The 26,425-nt window shown below is 34.3% G+C and overlaps 1 protein-coding gene across 4 annotated transcripts; it reads right to left on the bottom strand.

Moving 5' to 3' along the window:
- Window positions 1-1,576: 1,576 nt before the first annotated feature.
- Window positions 1,577-11,038, bottom strand: LOC149168868 (large ribosomal RNA subunit accumulation protein YCED homolog 1, chloroplastic-like). Of its 4 annotated transcripts, none has more exons than XM_089428458.1 (3): window positions 10,256-11,038; window positions 9,698-10,128; window positions 1,577-1,960 (listed from the first exon to the last, which is right to left on the bottom strand). In XM_089428458.1, exons 1-2 carry the CDS (start codon window positions 10,768-10,770, stop codon window positions 9,726-9,728), a joined length of 918 nt encoding a protein of 305 aa, XP_089284584.1. In that variant the 5' UTR covers window positions 10,771-11,038; the 3' UTR covers window positions 1,577-1,960; window positions 9,698-9,725. The 4 variants fall into 4 exon arrangements, with proteins under 4 accessions (XP_089284584.1, XP_089284582.1, XP_089284583.1 ...); XM_089428456.1 differs by lacking the exon at window positions 1,577-1,960 and adding an exon at window positions 8,701-9,104; XM_089428457.1 differs by lacking the exon at window positions 1,577-1,960 and adding an exon at window positions 8,701-9,090.
- Window positions 11,039-26,425: the final 15,387 nt, after the last annotated feature.

Genomic DNA, 26,425 nt, shown 5'->3' with positions numbered 1-26,425 from the left:
GCTATGGTCCATAATACAAATCTTCAAAGCGAGTTGTGGCACCTAAGGCTGGTCCATCTACACTGTGATGTATTTCCAAAATTGAAGAAGATGGTTTCCGAGATCCCCGACATTCAAGCTCAACATGATGGAGTATGCCTTGGGTGTGGAAGTGAAAAGAAGACGAGGGGACCACTCCCCTCTAGTGAAAACAAGATGGAAGAAATTCTTCATCTCATTCATTATGATATATGTGATCCAATGCTCTTGCATTCACTTGGGAATCATCTTTAATTCATCACCTTCATCGACAATTTCTCAACGAAGACATGGATCTAGTATTTGAAGCACAAGGATGAGGCATTCAAAATATTCCAGGAATTTAAGGCTTTGGTGGAGAATCATACAAAAAGGAAAATAAAGATCTTCAAGTCTGACAACAACGAGGAAAACATCTCAAATGAATCCACAGAGTTTTTGCAAGAAGGAAGGAATCAAGGAGACCATTGTGCCTTACACTCACTCCTAAGCAAAACGCAATGGTTGAGAGAAAGAACAAGTCCATTGTGTAAGTTGCTTGAGCCATGCTCCATGATCAAATGCTGCCAAAGTTCCTTTAGGTTAAAGCAATGAACACAGTGGTATATTTTCAAAACATGTTGCCTCATCAAGCTTTGGACAATAAGATTCCCAAGGAAGTATTCACTGGTGTCAACCAATATTGGTCACCTACGAATTTTTGGCTGCCCCGTGTATTTCCATGTGTCAAAGGACAAAAGAAACAAGCTAGAAGCTACAAGAAGGAAAGGTATGTTTGTTGGATATAATGAAGATTCTACAGAATTAGACTAACAATTGCCCCAAACGATGCAAAAAGACGTCGATAGGATTGTTATAAAACACAACAACAACAAAAATTCAAAAAAAAAAATTTGTTTCCACAATCATGCAAATAAAAATTGACCTATTAAATTTAAGTTATATCCGAGCTTGATAAGAAAAAGATTGACTTTATAACTGCATGCATTGCTATTACAACTGCATTTTGGAACATCTGAAATAAAATACTCAACACTCAATATGCCTTTTAAAAATCAACCTAAGTAAATTGTACCTTGAAACAGTGTGCTTGAACCAATTGAGCTAACTCATGGCATATTTGCAAGATGAGCCACAGTAAAATATTGTTATTACATAGAAACACTATAAAATATAAGATATACGCAACTGCTAAGAGCTCTAAGCTATTGGTTTCACAATAATCAGATTGGATACTTCAAACATCATGTTTTCAAGTATCGAGGTTTCTTATTATCTTTTCCAAAGTATCTTTCAATCAACACTTTTCATTCTTCATTGACATTACATATTTATTCAAAGTACGAATCCATTTGCTTCCTACATTTTTTGGTCTTAGAAGCAGTTAGTGGTAAGCTTTCATTTATCATGAAAAATGTGATCACCTATATAGACATTCAATTCAATTAGTAAGTCTTATAAGTTTCAGTACATCTTTACACCTCAGATAGTTGAATAGATCATACAAGGAACGTTAATATATTTCCACCTAAAAATGCATATGCTATTAAAAAATCAATTAAGGTAAGCATGGGTTAGTTTCCGTATATATATGGCTTCAACTGTCTTTTCAGCACGGACAAATACACATGTTTTATCCAGCAAATACAGCCTACCGTAACCAACAGTCCTCAGATGAAAATTGAATATAGTTTAGAAATGACATCCTTCAAAATATTTCAAGAAACGTAGGAAACTTCAATTGTTTCAGTTTGCCCTCTTCAAGTACTTGAAATCTGGTCTGATTGAATATTTTTACAAATTTATAATCTGGTTATTGGAAAACAAAGATTGTGAAAAGATTTTGGCTAAGTCTAGACTTCTGCTTGAACTAAAACCACACAAAGCCCTTGCTTCGTTACTATTTGCAAACACAATATCAACATGCTCAACTATAATATCCCTGCACAAAATAACATCATAGGCACGATGTTACAAAATGAAAACAAATAATGGTAAAGGAACTGACGAATTTTTTTCTTTGACACTTCTTCCCAATTGATAACAAAAAGAAACCATTCTCAATTCTCTACAGGGAGTTGGGTCACCAATTCCCCATCCAACTAAATCTGCCTTTGTTACTGGGACATCCATGGTGTTGTTTCTTAAAATAATGCAAATAGAGTAGTGAACACCAGATAAGGAGAATCCTTTCAAATTTCTAAAACAAACACACTCACTTTGCTTTTGTGAATAAAAATATACTTAGCTTAGAAGTCCTACATATAATGTCATTTCTAGAGTTTATGTTCTATATTTCACCAAAGAGAAAGGATCTCATCAAAATCTTCTGAATATGATTCATACCAAAACTTGTTGTGGTGCCTTGTTACACGTGACACGTCACCGCAGTAATTGCAACCAGCACACCACTTTCGTGTGCAGCGTCGCATCCCTGGGCAACAACATCTATTGCGATGACTTGCTCAATGTGCTATGTAAGCAAGACCCTAACTCTGTAAACAGGTGGACCAACAATGTAGTTTCTAACACCTTTCATCATGCATATGGGTTTTCAAACATGGGCACATCAGTGTTGACTTTCGTATACACTTGTGAAGTTGAGTTAAAAATTGTAGCTCATATCAATCCCAAGTCTTCATGTAAATATAATCAAAGGTCAATTCAACTCTGATTTCAGTTCGGCCATGTTCATTATTGTTAATTTAGGTATGTTCTATGTTGAGAGCAATTTACTTTATTTTTTCACATTAACTCAATATCAATTCCAGATTAGCAGTCACATTTTGCATGATAGTAAAATGCAGATAAAACATAAACATAAATCACAGAAGACAAGCTAAGACAAGAGGACACAAGATGTGGCGCCATCCAGGGACAAACCCCAATGTGGGGAAACCCTCAATCAATTCTTCTTATATGTTCTTCAATAGTTCAACATAGAGAGATAGTACATATCATAGTTTTAAAATTCGGCCGTTTCGAAACCGAAACGGTCGAGTTGATCCGTTTTGTTGCCCTCAGGAGTGACTCGGTAGAAGAAACAGCTTGTTTGGCCGAGTCAGCCAACTCGGCCAAACTCAGCCGTTTCCACACTAACTCGGCCGAGCCACAAACAGCGACCTGTAACCCCAGTAAAACAACGATTTAACAATTTTTTAATGATCTTTTAAGGTGTTTGCTAATTGGTTTGGACTCCATTGTGTTTTATGAATTAGTTAAATGTTATTTGGGGTCCATTTCCCCCTCCCAAACCCTATTTAACACACTCAAATGCTCTCTACTATTGATATGCTATTCAAATTTCATGGTAATGTTAAATTCTTAAAGTAAAAGTGGCATTCTCCTTAATCTTCATTTTCATCCTTTTACTTAAATTTTTAACATTACCATGAAATGAGTCAGGATGTTTGAGAGTGGTTTCGGCCTCATTGGATTTCATATGGAGAAAGTAGAATTTTAGATTTCATTCAAAATCCAGCAGACTTATCAGTTTTTCAGGATTTCAGGATTGGAGGATTGCAATGTTTCCATTGAATGTTGTCATTTATTAGGGTATGGAACTTGTATTTAATCAAGAGCACCAATCGCTCTATGTACCTTGATGTTAGTGACATTGGTTGTTGAACTCCTCTGGGATTTGCTCCCAAACCAGGAGCTTCTGAAAATATCGCTCCTGCTCCCGTTTTTGCTCCTGCTCCCAAGTAACACTGAGCCAGATGACGTTGGCAACTCTAGCAGTAGCCAGTAGTACTGGTCACAGACTTTTGTTGTAGAGGCCACTTATAGCCTCCTTGGTTATGTGTTTTTGTTTTGATCTCTATATCATCATCGTTAGGTATTGGACAATGCACTGGGTGCCATTTTGATATAATGGATATATTCATGAGCCTATTTTGATCATATGTTGTGTTTTATCTATATTCTAATGCTGTGTGTTTGGAAACATGAATGAAAATCTTTAAAATTATGTGTTTTTATAAAAAATAAATATTTAATGTATTTTTTACAACGACCGAGTCACTGAAATCGAGCCGGCCGAGTAGATACCGAGTTGGAGTCGACCCTTGGCCGAGTCGGAGTCGGAGTCGGAGTTTTAAAACTATGGTACATATACATCAAAAGTCAACATTTTGACTTATCAAAATAAAAGCAGAGATCTTCTCTAAGAAAATGTCACATGAGGTAGCTGATTTGGACTCAGGTGATTCCATCACCTTGCTGTATCTATCACTATGCTGCACCATCATACCATGTCCATCATCACTGTGTTGCACCATGTTGCACCATCAACATGTCCATCATCACTGTGCTGCACCACTGTCACTCTGCACTATGCTGCACCATTATATAATACATGCTGCATTGTGACCTCAGGACAGCCTTAGCTGCTTGCTATGGCTTGCAGCCTAGCAAAGCAGCAAGTTGTAACTTGTAAATTCTTTCACCAGGCCTAGATAAATCTTGGAACAAGATTATTCATTACCTTGGTACAATGCTGTCATCTATTGTGAATTTAGAAGCCCCCCACAACATCTTGAGGCCTCAGGTCACTTCAACGCAGAAACCTCTTTTACTGTGACCAAGTGACCTTTCACTTGATGAGGTTAAGTGTTGTTCCTTACAGCGGATGGGCCAGATATGACAGCGTTGTAATCACCTTGTTTGGACTGAGAATGAGGGTTGTACAATAGCTACGGATCAGGCCCGTGGTTAGTGCAGCTAGGGCTGCGTATCTTCAGCTGAGAGTGGACCTCCTTTATTGCAGATAGGGCTAGATGAAAGCTTCTTCAAACTGCGGATTAGATCTCCTTGGTTAGGGTAGCATGGAGCCCTTCTTTTGCTGCGGAATACGGCCAGCATGTAGGGTGCATTTGGACTGTGACTAGGGCATAACACAGAACAGCTGTGAGGTCTCTTTTAGACCAGCGTGTAGATCTTTTATGGACAATGTTTAGGTCTTCACCATTAATGCGTTTAGGGCAGCTTCATCATGACTTCGTTCTTCATCATGACTGCGTTTAGGCCTTAAGGTCATCTCCATAGGGGCATCCATGACAACAATAGGCTGCAGCTTAGATTCTTCTAGGACAAAGTTTAGGTCTCTCTGCGTTTAGGGCATGACAACATTATAACCCTTGTTTCATGACTGCATTTAGGTGGCATCTTCATTAGGCAGCGTAGCTCCTTCTTACCCATGACAACAACTAGGTCTAAGGCATCTCCTCAGCTGCATAAACTTCCTTTAGACCTGTGGCTAGGGCATTCTGACTTCATGACTGTGTTTTTATTAGGTCAGCGGTTAGGGCTTGCTTCATACCAGCGTTTAGCCTTCTCCATTAGGGCAGCATTGTCTCTTAGGATCTCTCCTCCCACCAAACCCAAAGACAAGTGGAAAAGAAGAGATCACAAGAAGAGTGTGTGTGCAAATGACTAGCAAACCACCTATTTTTATACTAAAACGTTGAGTACAAGTGTGGGCAATTTGGTTGCTAGCCGACCTTAACGAATTGTCCCATAACACAAATAAATTCATATCTCCATGAATACTTATCGGAATCGGATGATATTTAGATCAAGCCTACACCTCTCGACGAGAGGAATCCAAGAAAAATATCAGTGGCCATGAATAAGTATACCCACATGGAGTTTCGCCCTAGTTGCCAATTTTAACAATTATGTAATCTTGAAGTCGGCCCACCACGTATACAATAGCTATATATAGATATATATAGTATATACATGCCAAAACACTTGTTGTGTTTACCATCCACCCTTTTCTGAATATAGGAGCACTCCACAGGTTTGAAACATGCACTGTACATCCTTCTAAATCCGTTGTAATAATCTCATTTAATCACTGTGTATTGGGTATTTTAGTCATTACAGCTACAGGTCTTTCTAAGAGATGATGCCATATATACATTACATAGAATTCTAAGCTGAGTGCATCCTTGTGCCAAGTTAGTGGCTAGATTGTGTCCTGTACATTCTTCATACTTGCAGACCTAAAACAAAACTATACCTAGCTGCCCTTCAATCTGATAAAAAAAACTGTACAAAAGCCATTCTGGTTTCTAAGTTTCTTGCTATAGTTTTATCTTCCAGCGTAGAGCCAACCTCTCCCCTACATGGATACCCATGTCCAACTTTGTACCCACAAGAAGCTACAAAAATCTTATTCAGATAAAGCCAACTGATATAGTACAACAACGCTCTCCTTTCCATGAGGAATATATACACGGGACTTCTCTTACCGAATCATTGAAGCTGGAAGCAATGTGCAATGGTAAATGAACATAGGCATAAGAATATACCATTATGATATTCTGCTAAAAGATCTCATATGTTTTGTGCAACTCGTGGGACAACTTATAGCAGTTTAAGGCGACATACTTTTTGTAGGGCGGCCCCAACCAAATGAAATAAACTCTTGCATAGAATGTCCTTTATTCCTTTCGATTTCACAAAGACCACATCAAGGCTACCAATTTCACTATGATGGGAAGGGTGTGATGGCATTTTTTATTGTCTAATCGTAAGACCATGTTGCTCCTCATGACATTTATTATCCTGTTTAGTACCCCCAAAAAATTGATGGGTAGCAGGGCCTTATGTTCAGTGAGGGGAGTAGCCTTCTTCAAGAAAAGGGGCACACAAGCTGGAAATCCAAGCGAAAAACCAACCTCTTCTCTTATTATTGAGCATACCCAAAATATTTTGTTAACACATACTGCAACAGTAGTTGAAAATATGCATATATTGCAGCTAGATCGACCATGAAATACGCCCAGAGTTTGTTACAAGAGTTGAGAAAACTACACCCTAGTGAGCAAATGATAGTTTCTCCTGAAAATTGAACAAAAATATTGAAAAAATAGCTGTAAACATAGTTTCTTCTGAAAATAGAATAAAATTACCAGAAAAGTAGCTGTAAACACTTGATGAAGATATCCAATAGGATTTGCAAAAAGAAATGGGCACACTCCAACCTCAAAGGAGTGTATCATTATCAATGGTTCCATGTTTATGAAAGGTGGTCCTTGTGCCTTAACCCTTTTGAATTTTCAGAGGATAGTCTATCTGGTCCAACTCCTGCTAGCATAATTGTGTTATGCATGTTTGCAGATAGAAATGTGTCCCAAAAATGTATGGCTCTATCATCCTGAAATATCCTTATAAGTATTTAGGTGTTTCAACACTGCCATGGAACCTTAGTTATATTTCTTTCAATCTCTTTTATATATTCATAGTTGAGATGGGAGAAAAATGAAGGAAAGAAAGGTCAAATGTTTGAAATCCAAAGCAAACATTCTAGCTCTCCTTGCTGATGTAGGGAGGGCGAGCCCATGTGCCCGCATTTTGGTTCGATGATGTATCATTCCTGATGTACATTTGTATTCTATCACAGTGAAATTTGATATATATTTCCCCAAAAAATAACATTAAAAAAGTCATTAGTATGAAACAATAAGCTATTTGATAATTGCATAATATTTTCGATTCCTGATAGGAAACTTTTGGCAATTGCTTTTATCTTCTACCCTTTTCATTCTTTATTATAACCCTATTGACTAAACTTCAAATGCAATGTAGTTCTACACTTGTTATCCAAGTACCCATTGAAGGGCTTTGCAATTATTGATTCTTATTTTTCTCAAACTCCTCTTTTCATTTTGTATTGGATTCTTATTGATTGAACCAACAGACACATTCCTATTTTGATGTTGGGATTATGTTATCCTTTATTGTTCTTGTAGGATGGTAAGCGACTATAAAGTGGAGATGTTGAACAATGGAATGCACAAATTCAATGTGGAGTTTCATGGACCTCAAGACAGTAGGTAAACATCCCTATTAAAGACCTATAAAATGCATATTGAGTATTTCATCCATCTTTGTAGCATGTATGTATGGCTATAATATTTGTGTGGTTTACTTCTTTTCCCTAGAGAGCATGATTTCTTTTACTTTGGTGCATATGAAATTGAAAATTATAGCAAGACTTTTGTTTTTTCATGGTACATCTCCAAGGTAATCTCTCTATTTAAATACTGATTATGAGCATGGGTGATTTCCTCCATCTATGTAGTCTACATGAATTTTATTTTAAATAATCCAAACTATAAATTAATAAGTTGATGCAGCCTAAAAAATAAACTCCCAGTTGTTCAGGATACCAATTGATGTTTGCTTTCCTGAGTAGCCCAATTTTATCACGACAGTTATCACAGAGGCATAATTATCTTGTCATCACTTTCAAAAAATATCACATCAGCAACAAACTCTACATATTTCAAGTCCAACTAAACCTTGGATCCCTCGGATGGTTTTGTAGAAAAAAGGGGCCATTTTAAACTCTGCAAATCTGGCCCATAAGCCCAATGTTTACTATCAACAACTGAAATTTGCCAACAAACCAATCCGAAAATGCATACCAAATCTAAGGGCAGTGGAGGTTAAAAATGTCCTTTGAAGCGTAGGAGTAATCGTTTCTACTCTATCAGCCTGGATATTGCTTCTGTCAAAGCCACCAGTTTGGACATTGATAACTAAGATATACAACCTTTGAATATATTATAATTTAATATAGTATAGTTCTTACCATAACATTGTTAATGTAGATGACATTAACTATTTCATTTATATATAAATTCCAATTTCTACAGGAAAAGCAAGGAATACTCTGCAAATACGACATCTCATATTCTGATAATCCAGAATCCGTTTGTCCACATAAATCTTACGGAATACATGACGACGAGGCAGGCAACAAATTTCCTCTCCTCCATGAAATTTTCTTAAGCACACCACACACTCACTAACATCATCACCAGGCAACAAATTTCCTCTCCTCCATGAAATTTTCTTAAGCACACCACACACTCACTAACATCATCACCATCAGAACCAGAACAAGAACAAGATCAAGATGACCAGGATGATGTCACTTGAAAGAGTGAAACAGGAAGCTTATCTCCAATTTTATCTGCAATTTCTTCAGTGGTCATGGCCAACTCTACAAGCCTGGAGCCCAATTCAGCAACTTCTTCTTCAGCATATGCAAATGACCTATAAGATAATAGCTAGCCCAATATGCTGCAAGTTATTAACAGTGTTTATCTATGCAGAACATTGTCTGACATACCCATATATGCATGCCACATACTTTCCCTTTAGCAAGTATATCAAAAACAGCTAATGCGTCTGCTCTAGTATTTTAAAATTTCCAACGTTCCACAGAGAATATAAGAAATAGAATAAACAGCTAGATGGAAAAAGAATGTAATGCTAGATTAATAAGAAACAAAATAAATACAAATTTACGATGGATCTTCATCATAGAAAAGATACAAATCATATCCCTTCCCTTGCAGGATAATAACTCACACCATTGCCTGTAATATTCCATATGAAAGAGTGAAGCATGTAATTAACTTCCTTTTTTTAGCAAATCCATTTTTGTGGATTATTGGTGAATTAAGATTTTGAGGTTGGGCTGTCCTTTCATCCTTTTTTTTGAAGACTTTGCATCTCCCCTTAAATCCCCAGGGATTTGGGAAGCTGATGATATCTTTGCGTAAAGATACCTTTGTCTGATTCATATAAGCATCATTTTCAAAAAGAAAAACCTGTTTCCCTCAAAAAAATCAATCACAGTAACACGGAAGTAAAATACCTGTTATGTTAACCATGTGAGTAACATTTTACTGTTTTTGCATTTGTTTCTTCAACCCTCCTAATGGCCCATAAACAACATATTCGTTTTGGGTTCCACATGTGCAGCTGTTCCTATTGAGGTTAGTACCACAACTGAGACACAATCCTTTGCAATTTACATCACAAACACCGTTGATGGTGAATTCAAGGTGCACGGTATCGCGAATATATTTTGAAATATCTATTTCTTTCTCCTCTGCAGGAAAATGCATTTGGTCATCCAAGTCAATCTCAGTCTCTTCTTCATCCTCACCAATTTCACCATCTCCCTTTGATTTATCTGCCCACGACACAATCCTAAGCGTCTTTTGAGTGGGTGCCTTCAGAGGTTTTTCGGTGAGCAGCAGGCAAAAGTTTGAGAATACACGCTCTGCCGCTGGCTCCCCACACCTGGTTCATTCATTACCACTAGAAACCCTCATAATACTAAAAATGAAAGCAAGTAAACAACAAACAGCTAAAACCCTTCCATTAGAGTTTGAAGAGATCGTTAGGGTACGGAAAATAAGATATTTACCTATTGCACATTAAGGTTATGAATGTCCGAATTATTCCATCGAGTTTCAAATCTCTCTTTCTCCGACTGACATCGATCGAGATTTGAACCGGCGTCCCCAAGGGATAATCTGTTACTCCTCTCGTAACCCTAATGCCCATGGAAGACGCTGTGGACTTCGATATTTCGGAGGATAAATTAGAAAGGTCGAGTCTCTCCAGAGTAGTACAGTACTCGAAATGGGTTTGGGAGGCGCTCCGCCTGTAGATTACGGCACCCTCCCATGGCACCTCCTCTACTATTGAGACAACGCCTTCTTCTGCAACACACGACATAGGCGGTGGCCTGCATTTTGTGTATAAAGGTATCAACCCCCTTTTCCCCTCAAGCCTCGTCTTGCCAGAAGAGATCCATTTGAAGCTCCTGTGTTTTTTCGTGCAACAGGGAAGATAATAGTGTCCGGTGTTTGAACTCAAAGCTTTGTTCTCCGCGTGGACGATTGCGATCTTAGATAGCAATGGAGTACTCAGTGCCATCCCGTAAAATGAAATTCAGTGTGTGAGATAATGACTGAAAAATGGAGCATCGACCTCGTGACATTGAACCACTTTGACAAGGTTTACGAATTTGCCGAAGACATATGTCAGCTCCTACACATTGCAAGCCTTAGTTTGTTGCAGCAGAGTAGCTATCTATTGCCATAGTCAAATGGGGGCAAACATCAAAAGCAGGCCAGAAATCCGCAAACGAACAGGATAGCATCTGGTAAATTTTCATTATAAAATTTCGGAACGGTGATAGAATTAGGTAAATTTTCATTATAAACTATCGGAAATTCTATGTTTTCGGTAGCGATATCGTAAATTTTCATCATAAAATTTCGGAAATTCTATGTTTTTGGTAGCGATTAGGTAAATTTTCATTATAAAATTTCGGAAATTCTATGTTTTTGGTAGCGATTTTGTAAATTCTAAGTTTTATGTAATATGAGTTTATTGTATTTTACAAGTTTATGACATTTATTAGGGTGAAGTTTATTTAAAAGGATTAGGAAATTTATTATAGAATGTAAAAATAATAATTTATAAAAGGTAAGAATATCAATTTTGATCTATTTTAATTTTAAACTTAATCTTTTTGATATTTAATAAATCTAAATCTAAACTAAAATTAGTTTAAAACATTATAATATTTGAACCGATTAAAAAATAATATTATAATATAAAATTCTAAAAATTATTATATATAAATATTTTGTTAATAAATGAAAATTAAAATTAGTTTAAAACATTATAATATTTAAACAGATTAAAAATAATATTATAATATAAAATTCTAAAAATTATTATATATAAATACTTTGTTAGAGGTCATCTAAGTTCAAACTTAGAATGAATTTAATATCAAATGATGTGTTTTAATATATTGTAAAATCAAATTTATTTTAAAAATAAAATGAAATTTATTTTTGCTCGAAATGAACTGAAGAGATAAGGAAAAAATTATTCTTAATAAAAATTTCTTTTATAAATAAAAAATTTAATATTTTTTCCTTTTCTTTAATATATAGATAGGTATTTAAATGGCTGATATGTGGAAGAAGTTGAGGTATTAAAAATTTATGAAGTGATTTAGAATACTTTTATTTTTATTTTTTTAAATGAATATTTTTTATATTTTTAGGAAGAATTTAAAATATTTTGAATGCATTTAAGTTTGGATAAATATTTGGAGAAGTTTATTGGTCATTTTTTGTTTAATTGGTGATTTGGGAAGAACTTATACCAATTTGCTTTACATTGTTAGTGATAATAATCCGCTTGATGCAAATAAAAAATTATCACACTAATATTTTTATGTGATATAAACACTCTAGAAAGGAAACACTTCATAGTGCTAGTCAACATGGTCATTTGAGACAATTTTATTAATGCAAAAGAAAATTTGTACACAAAATATTTTCTCACAATTGATCATCAAAAATGACCCTCCATGCTCTTTAAATAGAGATCTTGAACTAATCAGGTGTTAATTCATGCATCATTTGCTCTTAGTAACGAGGAGAATATGAGCCATCAAATCAGCCTGTCTAAAACATATAATGCTTGTCATATTATAATGCAACCAGGAGAATATGAGTCATCAAATCACCCAATCTAAAACATATAATGCTTGTCAGATTATAATGCAACCAATGCATACTAAAGAAACACATTTTAATAGACACATTAGACCAAGTTGAACTTAACTAACTTCTATGCGTCTAAATATCCTAACATTCCCTCTTAAGAACAACTTGGGATGGTAATAAAGGATTTACAAAGGTGATACAAAAAGAGAATGAATGAGGCATTAGAGCATATCCTTGTATTGACAACTTCTTGCACTATTAACATATATTAAGTTTAGAACACTTTGTTTTTATAATAGTCTTTGTGAAAAGGTTTGCAATTGGATCATTAGTAGGGCAAAAGAGCACTTCAATAACTCGCCCATGAATAAGTTTTTTGATGAAGTGCATTTGTAGCTTGATGCAGTTGCTTCATTGATGTTGAACTAGGTCTTTGGCAAGCTTGATGGCACTTTATTAGTGAAGCAAGTTTGAACTAGATCAAGATGGGTATGAGTCAATATAAGAGGTTACCAACTAATTATTGGTACAAAGTGGCATCAACTTCAGGTGTAGTGCATGTGGCAACAAGTTTGACTTTGGATTAAAAGGGAGAAGGGGTTGGTTTACAATCTTACATGTGAAAGCGTCGAAAAAGGTCACATGCATACTTGGGTTAAGAAAGAGAAATTCCTTCCTTAGTTTGTAATACTTGGAAGCTAAGGGAATAATGAAGATAACCTAAGTCTATCATTTCAAACTTCATTTTAAGGTTTGATTTCACATGAGTTAAAAGTTTAGGGCCATTGCCAATGAGGATAAGGTCATCAACATAAAGAACAAGGATTATGAGATAGCTTTTTACTTTCTTGCTATAGACATTAGGGTCAAAATGACATCTAGAAAAGTCGGTGTCAAGAAGAAAGTTGTCCATTTTTGCATACCAAATTCGACAGCTTGTTTAAGACCATAGAGAGATTTCTTTAGGTGATAAACAAAGTTGGAGTCGTAAATCTCTTTTTGTAGATCCCCATGCAAAAAGGTGGATTTAACCTATATCTGATGGACCTCCCATATGCATGAGGCAACAAGGGATAGAACAAGGCGAATGGAATTCATTTTCGTAATGGGAAAAGATTTTATTGTAGTCAATTCCTTCAACTTTAGAGATAATCCTTTAGCAACTAGATGAGTCAAGTGTCTTTCAACAATTCCATCTGATACATACTTAGTTGTACACACCCATTTACATTTGATAAGTTTTTTTCCTTTTGGAAGAGGGACAAGTTCTCAAGTATCATTCACCATCAATGGACGATATTATTTATTCATCATTACTTCCCAATTTGGATGATGTGAAGCTTCATCATTGTTTCTAGATCATGGGTCTTCGAAACTTGAACCAAAAGAGAGGAGTCTCGTTGAATTAATCGTAAATGAGTGTGACTTTGATCTATAGGATCAACGACAAGATCATCAGTTGCTTGTCATGTTGAAAAAACACATATAAGAAGTTATGGTGTTGCTGCAGGTTTATGTTCAATGGATTCATCTAGAGGAAGGTGAGAAGGAAGAGGTGGATTTTCATCCTCAACATCATCATTTGAAGAAGAAACTAGAATAGGAACATAAGGTGGCACAAACACCAAAGATGGCTCACAGGCCGACGAAGGCACAATTGTTGAATTATGCTCACAAACCAAGAGATTTTCATCAAATTTAACATATTTTCTAATGACTATTTTATTGGAATGAGGTTGAAGAAGTTTATAACCTTTTACATAGTCAGAATATCAAACAAAAATACACTTCTCACTTTTAGGGTGTAAAGCTTTCCTTTTCTTGTAAAAATTGTGAACCCATGCTACACTACCAAATACATGAAAGTGGCTTACATCTAGGTTAATTTTTATGCATGCTTCTTTTGGTGTTGTATTTTTTAAAGTTTTTGTGGTGATGTGATTCACTGTGTAATTTGCACAAGTGATTGATTTTTCCCAATAATGAAGACTTAATCTCTTAAATTGAATCACACAATTAGCCATTTACTTTAATGTATGTTTCTTTCTTTCAACAACACCATTTTGTTGTGGTGTATATGGAACAATATGTTGCATTTGAATGTATGTAGTGCAGTACGTCAATCACACAAATCACTTTGAACAAGCTGCAGAGGGGTTAAGGCATGCCAAGTGACACATTTGTCAACATTTTTTTTTTTTTTTTTATGATGTTTGTCGAGAACACAACTAGCGCAAACACCAACTCTTTAAGAAGTGAGAGGAAGACTAGCCACCATTTTTTGATTGCATAGTTGCTACTATGAGTGATAGTTTTGGTGGACAAATTGATCATGTCAAATTTTGCTAAAGTAAGTAATAAAAACTATGGAAAAATGAGATGATCCAAAGTTGTCAAACTTGTGCAACCTGGTAATATCATCAATTATTCGGGTGGCAAAGACATTCTTAGGATCAAGATTGATGTCTTTTCCACTTGAATAATATCATCAATTATTCAAATGGTAAAGACATTCTCAAGGTCAAATATTAAAGTGTAGGTTGCATTAAAAGAGAAATTGAATGTTGAAAGTGCATGTCCATGAGAAGAAGTGTTAGAAGAAGAAGAACAAGATTAACGTTGTGTTTCTTCATTCTTGGATCCAAGGCTTTCATCATTTTAAAACATTTAGACTCCATATGACCATCTTTTCCACAATAATTGTAATGTCTGTTAGACTTCTTACTTTTATATTTTTGGGCCTTTGTCACCATTGGGTGGTAGAAAATAGTTGAGAGGGTTTGGGACACTTGTTTTGCTTATTGTTGTAAGAATGTTACTTCTTTGGAGGCTTTGTTTTATCTAAGGTCTTATTAAATGTACTTGCAATGTTGATCTCTCTAATATGCAAGAGCATGTCTTGCTCACCAATCAAATAGATAAAAATATTCAAGGGTATGGTCTTGATATACAACTCCTAAAAGCTTTTCTAGGGGCATAACATATAGATATGAAAATAGAATATGTAGAACGAAACTTGGAAACAATAGCATATATGCATCAGTCATCCTTTAGATTGACTTTACAATCTTCAGTTAAATGTCCAAGTGTTTCGAACTTAGATAAATAATATTCAATACAAGAGAAATCAATATGACTTAAATTCATGATTTGAATTTCAAGCTAATGAAATCCAATCACATTAGGTTCACCAAATGTTTTTTTCAGCTTTTCTTAGGCTTATTCCAGCCATAACAATTCCTAGAATATGAAATCATAAACCAAAAGAAATGGACATTCTGATTAATCCACAAGCTTCATTATTCTTATTATCCCAATTGACTTTCTTATTAGTGAGGACTTTTTCTTTTTGCAAGGTAACATGGAATAATTATTTTTAGTACATATTCCATGTGAGATTTCCATGAGAAGTAGTTGGTAACGATAAAAAAAAGTTCACTTGAAGTAGCCATATTATAATATGCAGATAATATGAATTCAGAAGTTGAAACAAAATGTCTAGTTGGAAAGTTCTTGAAAAGATAGGTTGTTTAGAAAAAAGTGGCATAGAAAACAAAATTCAGATGTGAAAGTTATATCATCTAAAAAAAAAAAAAAATAAGCGATAACAAAGAGCCATGTGGCAGGTAAAAGTTGGTCCACGCGGTGATGGATGTTGCCAATAAATAAGATTTTATTTTTCTTCTCTAGTTTTGCCCATAAGTTCACTTTTACAAATAAGTTACTTTATGAAGTAATCCACATTTATAAAATAAATGAAAATTACTTTTATAATAAAATTACTTTATAGATGAAAGTTGCTTGCAAAAAGTTTTGTGGGTGATAGCACAATTGGTAAAATGCAAGTTTGCAAGCCCTTGCGAATCCAAGTTATTGGAAGTTCAATCCCCTCAGACATGTCTCATGAGTTGAACCTAATTAAAAAAAGTTGTATGCAAAAAAAAAATGATATCTATATATATATATATATATATATATATATATATATATAGTGATTCCCCTGTATAATACAAGTGAAATGCATTTTACAATAAAGTTTTACGATAACTTAAGTTGTCATATTTTTTTTTTCAAGAAGTAACGTAAAAAAAAGACTTGAACTTAAGGCTTCTTTATAAATGAAATAACTTTTAACCGAATGAGCTACTACAAAACATAACATCACTAATGGAGAAAGATGGAAGTGGTGGCGATGTTGTTGTTGTTGCTACTGCTGATATTGTTGTTGTTGATGATGTTGCAAAAGTAATTTACAAAAGAGATTTGAACTCAAATCCTCTTACTAAATAAAATAATTTTTAGCCAAGTGAGCTAATGCAAAACATAACATTACTAGTGAAGAAGGATGAGGCTGTTGTTGTTGTTGCACCTCAAAGTGTATGTTTGCCAAAAAAGTGCGTTCATCTAAAAACAAATAACAACTTGAAATAAAATTTCCAAAACTCATCAACAATGGAGCTAGATTTTAGTTAGCTTGCACAAAAAATGTAAGTTTTCTCTTTACTTTTACTTGTCGAGATCGCATAACAAAGAGCATACAAAGAAAAGAAAACATTTTATGCTTTTGTTCCTGATTTGTCAAGATTAGACACAGTGCAAAGAAAGTAACATACATAATTTGGAAAGAACTAGGAATAAAAACCAAAAACTGAAAACTGAAATATGAAATTTCAAAAAGTAAAAATAAAAAGGGTGTATTCAGACTTTATATCTCCATATCTCATAAAAAAGATCGTATCTCGACTGATGGGTATGTGTTATATTCTTTGCACAACTAGTTCCACATGTGGTTCATATGTGTTTGGTGTATGAGGGCAGTCACAAGGGGGTAGAGCCCTCGAAGAAGAAGAAGAAGAAGAAGATTAGTTGATTTTTTGCATTCATTTTTTGTGGTTTTTGACACATGGTTTTTGCTTTTAAAAGTTTATGGCACATGGTCATTTAGCCCATGGTTTTATAATTCTCATTACGAAATTATGGTTGTAATATAATATGAACAAATGGATTAGGGGTTTTGGATACTTTGAGTTCATATATATTGTATTGTAAACAATGAATTTGATTGATGATAAAATTTAGAGGTGCAACTCTAAATGGTTATTTGATTTTCCAAGTTTGGGTTTCGAGGGTAAATCTCTTTGTAATATTTTGTCATTGTTTTACTTTTCTATTTATTAAAAATTAGTGCATGGATTATAATATTGTCTAAGGTTTAAAACTTACATTGGGGGAACAACCACCTTTTTGGATGATCTTGATCAACAATAAGAGCAACTTGTCCCATGGGCTTCGATACCATGTTCAAGAAAATAGGTATTCCATATAGGATGAACACCTTTAATAACCATTCACAGGTCCAAATTAAATACCATAAAACCAATATTTTTAGGTGGTATAAACCCTCTAATAGGGAAACACTACATAGCCCTACCCAATGTGACCATTTGAGGAAATTCTATCAGTGCAAAGGAAAAATTGTACATAAGGGAGTTTCACACAATCAATGATTCGAAATGACCCTCCATGCATTTTAAACAGAGATCATGGATCAATTGAGTGTTAAGTCACAGATCAATAGTTAGTGCTAAGGAGAGTTTGAGTCGTCAGATCATTCTCTCTGTATAACATATCATGATCATTGGATTAAAATTCAACTAATGCATGCTAAATATACACACTAAGAAAGACACTTTTACCTTATAGACACATTAGACCAAATTAGACTTAACTAACTCCTAAGTGTCTAAATATCCTAACAAATTCCCTATCATTTTGTTGATATTAATACAATCCTCTATAATATTGATAATATTTTGTACCTGAAGTTTAGATTTCTTGGATCCTATTTATTTAACTTAAGGGCTCACTTATTTTTATGTTTCAAAAAGCTATGAAGTGTCCACTTCAAATGCTAGGGTGTTTCCAAACTCCAATATAGTATAATTCTAAAAAATCTCATTGTATTTATGACTAACTCTAAAAAACTTCATCCTTAAATTAGTTGGAAATAATGTAGAGAAAGTTTGTTAATAGAAATGGAAAGTGAGAAATAGTTAAGGGTGTATGTAGGATCAATGCAACTCGACAAGGATGGTCACATATCTACAAGAACCTAAAGGAGGAGGGTCCTTGGAAGAATAAAGTTGGAGCTTAATTGGATATCATGGATGTAGAAAATAAAAACCACATGATTTTTTTTTACTTTATTTAAGGATAAAGCGGAAAGAATTGAGAATTTGGCTCAAGAAAAGAGACATAATACTTCCACCAACATTGTTGATGTCGATCTCTTGAATTAAATTCCGTACATAGGATTTTTTAGAAGCTAAGACACAAAGTATCCCAATTGGTGGAACTCCATTGGCACAATAAAAATCTTTCATTTTGCAAGTGGTAAAAGAAAAAATGACACAACAAAAAGCCATTCTAGATAAATTAGACTTCCTAGGCTAAAAATACAAAGTGCTAAGTAATTTGGGGATTTGAAGTGGTTGTGGTGTGAAATTTTCAAAATTGAAATCCTATTGCAGCAACTGGAAATTATTCTTCTAATTGTAAATTAATTTAATAATTTATTTGCCATGGAAATTACTAAATAAATCACACTGCAACCTTAACAAACAAAACTGCAGAAATAATAGTGTTGGAAACTGAGAAAATTCTAGCACACACGCAAAAAATTAACACATTTATTTTTGGACAATGTCCACAGAAAAACCTAACTTGGGAAAACAATTGAGGGTTTTATATTATTAAGCAACAATGAATTTATATGAGTACAATCTGGATGTTGAATATTGGCTATTCTATAGAGAAAATACTGGCAAAAATATTGTGAGGAATTTTCCTCATCCCCATAGGCAATCATGGATCAATCAAGCCAATCACACTGGCTTCCCAACTGCCTTTGCGTGGGCCCTACGTCAACCTCTACGCAGACCTGAAATACGCTGGCTAAGAATTACCTTTGATATGTTTTTGACTGATTGCCACTGGTATGGAGTCCTATAGCTTGGCTCTCTGGAAATTCTTCTAGCCACTAACATCTGAAATGACCCTTCCTCCAGCTAAATCGAAATTCCCTCTAGAGACTTCTGCACAGCTCATGCATTAGCCTCAGTATGGCTCTTTCTACCTCTCTACAATCTACTTCATCAGATTTGGAGAACTTCCTCTGGCCTCATTGTCTCTGCCCCTCACTGTTTTTGCTTCCTTATTTGGCTTCTCGGCAACTGCTGCAGCTCTCTGGAAATTGAATTGCCAAGGAAATAGAACTCCATAAGTGGATGTTCTCCATCTACCCATCGACCTCTTCTTATAATCCTTTGTTGGAGCATCAATGACTAAGATTAAAAATTAATCAAGGGCCAAGATAATATCAGAGTCAATCCGTGTGAGTTTTTAGAGACTTCTCAAATTATCTCCATTAATTCTGGTTAATTAACCCCTTTCCCTAAGTTTAGACTTAGGAAATAATTAAAAAAATGGGCTAATAATCTAATTGAGGCACTTCTAGGTGGAATTTCTAGAAATGATTTTTGGGTTATGGAGATATCATGTGTTTAAGCCTCTCCACGCAGTTTCAAGACTAGAACGCCTCCAATTCTATAGAAACTAACATGTGTAATAACATAATGAGGATGAATAATGTCCAACAACAGAGGCTTGGGCATTTAAAACAACTCAACTAATCTACATCTATGTCAGTTCATCCTCAAAAAGAAAAGACTAACAATTCAAATTCCAAATATCTACTTTTTATTTTTATTCATAATCTACCTAAAAACTATTAATCCTTGTGTTAACCATCATAAAGCAAACTAGCTACATGGATAATTTTATTATTTCTCCAATGTAATAATTTGTCCTCTAATGATAAAAGGCTATATTATAAACAACTAAGTTAATAGTTTTGACCATCACAAGTTGAACTCTCTATAATTCAAACCCTTAATTGAACGTTATGTGATTTGTTATTATATAATATTAATTGAGGAGTAGGTCATTAAAATTAGAAATTTAAGTTTCCATGGAAATTTTCATAAGTTACCATGGTATTTTAACAAACATTTATATAATATGAAAGGACAAATAATTTTTTGGGAACATACATTGGTAAGATATGAGGGTCTTTGGTACCTCTTTCTATGTGGCTATAACTAGTCTACTCATCTAAATAATAATTTCGTAAGGATATTGTTATCCATTTGGCTTCATATAAGAATCTAGTGTAATTCTCCTCGTATACTCCCCCTGAATTTTGTAATGTAATTGTACTCTAATCATAAATGATTATAAATTTATTTGAATGGCCTGAAGAGTGGGAATGCAGATCCACAATCTAAGGTATTGGTTAGCACCACTGCTTAATAAAATGTGCAGCTAGTAAGAAAGATCTTGAAGAATGTTCCATGAGGAACATGAAGAGACACACGAGAAAAATGATAAGAAGGAATTCAAACAACAAAAAAGAGCTCTCTTTTGGGATGAAAGAAATGGGATGAAGGACATAATTAGATTTTTGGGTTGAAAAACCACCCATAAAGGTGAACTCTTTCAATACTTGCCACGGTTGACAAATGAGTTGTAACAAAGAAATTCTCATACTCTTAGTGTTGCACATGATTTCCAATCGAGTTTGCTTGAAAAATCCCCTTGGACCATGAATCTAGCTCAGGGGTGACTACTGCAAGAAATACACGCAACAACTAGTCTATGGTTGGGTGAAAAATCGAAGTCCCACCTTCATTTTTAGCCATTGTTAGATCTCAGATAAGTGCTATTATTTGTGAGCTATGAATATGATGATTAGTTCTATATTGAAATTAATGTATAACTCTATGATGATTTTACATGGTTGTAGCAAAATGTTGCATGGAATCAGTACGAATTTTTTTTTTATTGTTCTGTGGATTATATTGAAATTCTACCTTGAGGATGTAAGAAAGATGTCTTGATTTTTATGTGCAAGTTAATATGTTGCATGTGGACATGAAGGGCTCCATTATTACAATTTCTCACTTTTCTACTATTAACTTTTCTTTTGGAAGGTTCCAAAAGTTGAAGCATGGATAATGGTGAGGGGAAATCTTGTTGATCCCTTGGTCTAGTTTTCATGTCCCGAGTCACGAAATTTTAGGAAATATGATTAGAGGAAGTTGGGCTTCTTAAATGCATCTTTAGATGGGTCGTGTTGGGATTTATGTGATAAATTTTCTTCTGGGAGGTTCCAGAAGCTGAAACTTGGACCATAGTGAGGGGAAATCCTAATGATCCTCTGGTCTAACTTTAAGGTCTTGGGTCATGATATTTTAGGAGATATGATCAGAGGAAGTAGATTTTCCTAAATGCTCCTAAAATCATGCATTAAATAGGGAATGTTGGCATTTTTGCTATAACTTTTATTCTAGGAGGTTCCATAAGCTGAAACTTAGACCATAGTGAGGGGAAATCTCACCGATCATCTAATCCAACTTTTAGATCTTGGGTCACAATATTTTAGGAGATATGATCATAGGAAGTTGAGCTTCCTGAATGCTCCTAAAATCATGCATCAAATAGGTCATGTTAGCATTTCTACTATAAGTTTTCATCTGGGAGGTTCGAGAGGTTGAAATCTGAACCATAACGAGGGGAACTCCCACTGATCATTCGTTTTAGTTTTTAGAACTTGGACTGCTATAATTTAGGATATATTCCCTGAAGAGTTTTTATATTAGTTTGCATGCAAAGTGTTTGAAGAAATGCCTAAATGGTTTAATGATTCATTGCATACAAACTGTTTGATGAAATGCCACAATGAAAATGTTGTTTTGTGGATGGGGATAGTATTGTTGTAGCTGACATATGTCTATTTGCATGCAAAAAATTGAAAATATGTGTTAAAGTTGGTTTATTACAATTTACATATAAACTATCTGATCAAATACCTCAAAGACAAAAATCAAAAGCTGCATGATTGAGTGGTATATTTTAGTTAGTATGTTACAAGTGGAATTAGAGCAGTGTTTCTAATTTGATTTCATACAAAATGTATACAAGGAAAATACTATTTAATTGGTTGTATACAAGGTATTTGAAGAGAGGTTTACATGTAAAGTGTTTGACGAAATGTATGAGAGATGAAAATCAGGTATTTGCAAGTGTGGTTAGAATAAATCTAGTAGGGGTATGTGACATAGTGGTATCAGAGCTTATTGTCAAACTAGAAAAAAGAAAAATAAATTTTTGGGTACCTCTTGACCTCTGTAAGTCATTAAGGGAATTGTGAGTATGTTACATCTAGGGCCTGGATTATCAAAGACATACTCATATAATTTTACCAACAAGTTGTTGTAAATAGTCATCCTCTTGATTTTTTACTTTGACATCCATAAATCCTAGTAGTGGACATGAATCAATAAACTTTGAGGACTTCAACTCTATTTCTTTCCTATGAATAGATTAGAGGAACACACGACCTCTAAAAATATAAAGACATGTAAATTTTAGAATTTTGCTTTGTTATGGCGTTATATACTATCTTATAGCATTATATAAAATTTGTTTTCCTAGTTAACCAGAGTTGTACTCATGCCATACTAATGATGTAAGAGTATCTACACATCTTTCAAATGTGTTTATTCTTTTTCTCTTAAAATCTACAAATCAAATCCACAACACGTATGACTAAGAGAGATTTTCAAACTTCATGCAGGATAACTTCTAGAAGGATACTTACAAAATGATGCATCTAAGTTCCACTCTTCCTAAATTATTTCACCCATTCCATTATATTTGTAGAAAGTTTTCTCGATTAGATGTCATTTAGGTTCTATTTTTAGGCCGATAGGCCTTCCTATGCATCAACAATCGTCAACACTTTTACCCTGCTTCATTGGATTAGGTGAGACACTTGCAACCATTGATTTGAAGTGCGATTGTTTTTTCCAAATATCGGTTGAGTTGCCTTACTACTTTTTCCCATTCTTTTATGTCACTCTTGAAGATATTTTTACTGCTTTTTCCCTGCAAGTTGTTGTTTCTGTTCTTCTTCCATGGCTTTTGGCAAGCATTGATTAGTATTAAGCATCTCACAGAGTGCGTTCTCACTTTCATCTCATCATTTTCTTCAATACTCTGCATTGCATTGGGTTGCCTTGTTTCTGGTTCAAGTTTATTTTCTTTGTTGCATGGCCATGCATTTTGGATTTTACAGTGTTTTATTTTCGTTGTGTTTTTCTCTATTTTGAATTTAATTTATGTTTTTTTTTAAAGAGTGTTTGCATGGTTTATCTTGGCAATTCTATTTTGTTGCTATTGTGTTGAGCAGAAGAATCGATAGAGATGAAATTCTTGATCCATTGGAATGAAATTCTCGAATTTTTTTATGGATAGAAGCAGGTATGCTTTTGGTTTTCAATATATATGGGTTTAGCAAACCGTCAATGCATTGTTGCATTTGGTTTGAGTCATGCTTTGGCCTCTTTGATCAATTCTTATTGTTGTGAAGAGAACGGGAATGAAAATTTTGGGGCTTGTGAAGAAGCGTTGGGTATATTGCATCTGATTCCTATAACCCACGAAACTGAAAAATCACTGACAGAGACAACGTTCATTGGGTCAATGGCCTTGATCTTGCAGAAATGAACCACTGAAGCTCGTCTTCACGTGACCGTTTTAATGCAGAAGGTTTCTGTTTGGATATCTGATTGGGAATTTGTTGCTAGGGAAAGGATTGATATTTTCCAAGGGCTCTTAGAACTCATAACGGGTGAAGTTTTCCATCAGGCAACTGTGGCAGCCTTGGTTGTCCTCATAGCAATATGTAAGAAATCCCAAAAGAACAGATTGTTGGCAATCAAGGCAGGCGTTGTATTTTCTCTGATCGAATTACTTCCAATGCCGAGAAGTCCAAGTGTGAAAGGATTTCAGATCTGTTGGATATACTATTGGACTACATAGAAGGAAGGCCTGCCGTGGCTGATCACGCTATGGGTATTGCTGTAGTCTCGAAGAAGATTATTAGGGTTCCAGAAACTACCACTAAGAAAGCAGTGTGAATCGTTTGGTCACTTTGCACATATTCTTCAATTGCGTTCATTCTTCAGGAGATGCTTCAGTGTGAGGCTCTATCTAAACTGTGTACGCTTCAACAACTCGATTGCACAAACAAAACAAAGAAAAAAGCGAGGGAGGTATTGAAATTTCATGCAAATACTTTTAGAGCCTCCGCTTGTCTTCCCCACCTGATGAGAATTGATTATCCAAATTATATTTAAAATTATACGTAGAGAACTTGAAAAATTATCAGATTTTCTTAATTTTTAGTGAGAATGGAAGAATTGTATAAATGCTTAGTAGATCTAGACATATTTGAGATATATGTTTATCTTTATTGTGCTTATCGTAATTTTTGCTAAATATTCTAGCAGTTTGTCTTAGCATTTGCATAACAGATATGATGAAAGAATTTAAGATGTCCAAGTTTTGTTTTTGGTGTATTATCACATTTACAAGTCTCACTGTTTCTCCAATAAATCTTATGCACGAATCTCTAATCCTTTCTAATCCGAAACCAATTTACTTTATGTTCTGTCATAACAATTGCTGCATTCGTATAGTGTTAATTTCTTGCAGGTTGTAGTTTTGAGTATATTTCATGAGAGTTTTCCAAATGATTTCATTTTGCACATAATGGACTATTCGTGCAGATGCACAGTGATCCCCTTTGTTGATCAAATATCATAAACCTGAGGGAAAACCTATATGTAGAGTCTTAATTATTTGAGTTAAAAAACTAGGAAACTGAATACATTAAGTTGCTATTGGGAAAAAGCATGACCCTTTGCACATGCAACAACTATCCATTGTTGATGTTCTTTCGCTTGAAGACTTTGGAAAAGCAAAGGCAAGGGACCAATTAGAAGTAATACGATTCGTTTCAAAATAAAACATGGGTCGAAATCTTCTCAGCTGTTTCAAGGGGTTTAGATTCTAAAAATAACCCATAACAATTTTTTTTGGTTGCGTATTATAAAATGTTAAAAGAAAGGTTAGATTTTTCATAGCTATTAATGTTCTTACCTACTTCGATGTTTGAATGTTTAATTTCTTGGTTAATTATTTATCACATAATAGTTTCTCTTAGTATCTAGTTAAAATCATTTTTATTTCATTTTGGTTTTATTTATTCCATGATAAAATAGGGTGTAACTTTGCAGAATAGAAAAATCATCACCTATCTCATACATATATAAATATCCTAATACTAGAATAGAAAAATCATCACCTAGCTCATACATATATAAATATCCTATTACTTGAATAGAAAAATCATCACCCAGCTCATACATATTACTAATTACTTATATAGACGATTTTTTCTGTCACTTAATGAAAGCTTTTCAAAGGAAATTTGACACATTATCTTTTTGAATCCCAAACTAGATTTTGTGTTATGAATATTTTTCAAGTTTAGACATATTATTTCTATGAATGGCCACTTGAATTCATTCATGTGTTATGAACATTGTCGATTCTCGTTAGTTTAAGAAAGGGCATTGCATTTAGTTTAAATAACGTTTTTGAATCCTACCATCACCATAATGCATTTTGGTTTGCCTCCACTCTTAGGCTCCTTTATAAATGAAAATTATTATTTATATTTTCTATTTATATATGTAAATTGTAATAACATTGGGAATTTATTAGTAAGATTAATCACAATTTAATTATTCAATGTTAATGTCAATTTGAAAAGAATATACTAAATATTTAATGAACCTAAGGTAATCAAGTCATCTAAGAATCACATATTCCATCATTCTCACGGTAGTGCTAGCATATTCACTCAAAAAACATTATTGAGTTCATATTGGTATATGTTTTTCTTGTTAAAATTCATAAAATGGTTACTTCTTTTGTAACTAATATCATTATTGTTCCATCCTCCTTTTAATATGCAAATCATCACACTCCGGATTTTCTTTAGTCTTACCTTGCACTCCTAAGAAGACTAATGAATTAATGGGTCATGGGACACTCCTCATCTCCTTCAGAGACATGGAGGATCCATAGAC

Source organism: Pinus tabuliformis, chromosome 4_2 (assembly GCF_031772625.1).
Source record: "Pinus tabuliformis cultivar Carrire ecotype Pingquan chromosome 4_2, CPIR1, whole genome shotgun sequence".
Lineage (NCBI taxonomy): Eukaryota > Viridiplantae > Streptophyta > Pinopsida > Pinales > Pinaceae > Pinus > Pinus tabuliformis.
Note: the sequence above shows the minus strand (reverse complement) of the source record. Positions and strands in the feature narration are given on the sequence as shown.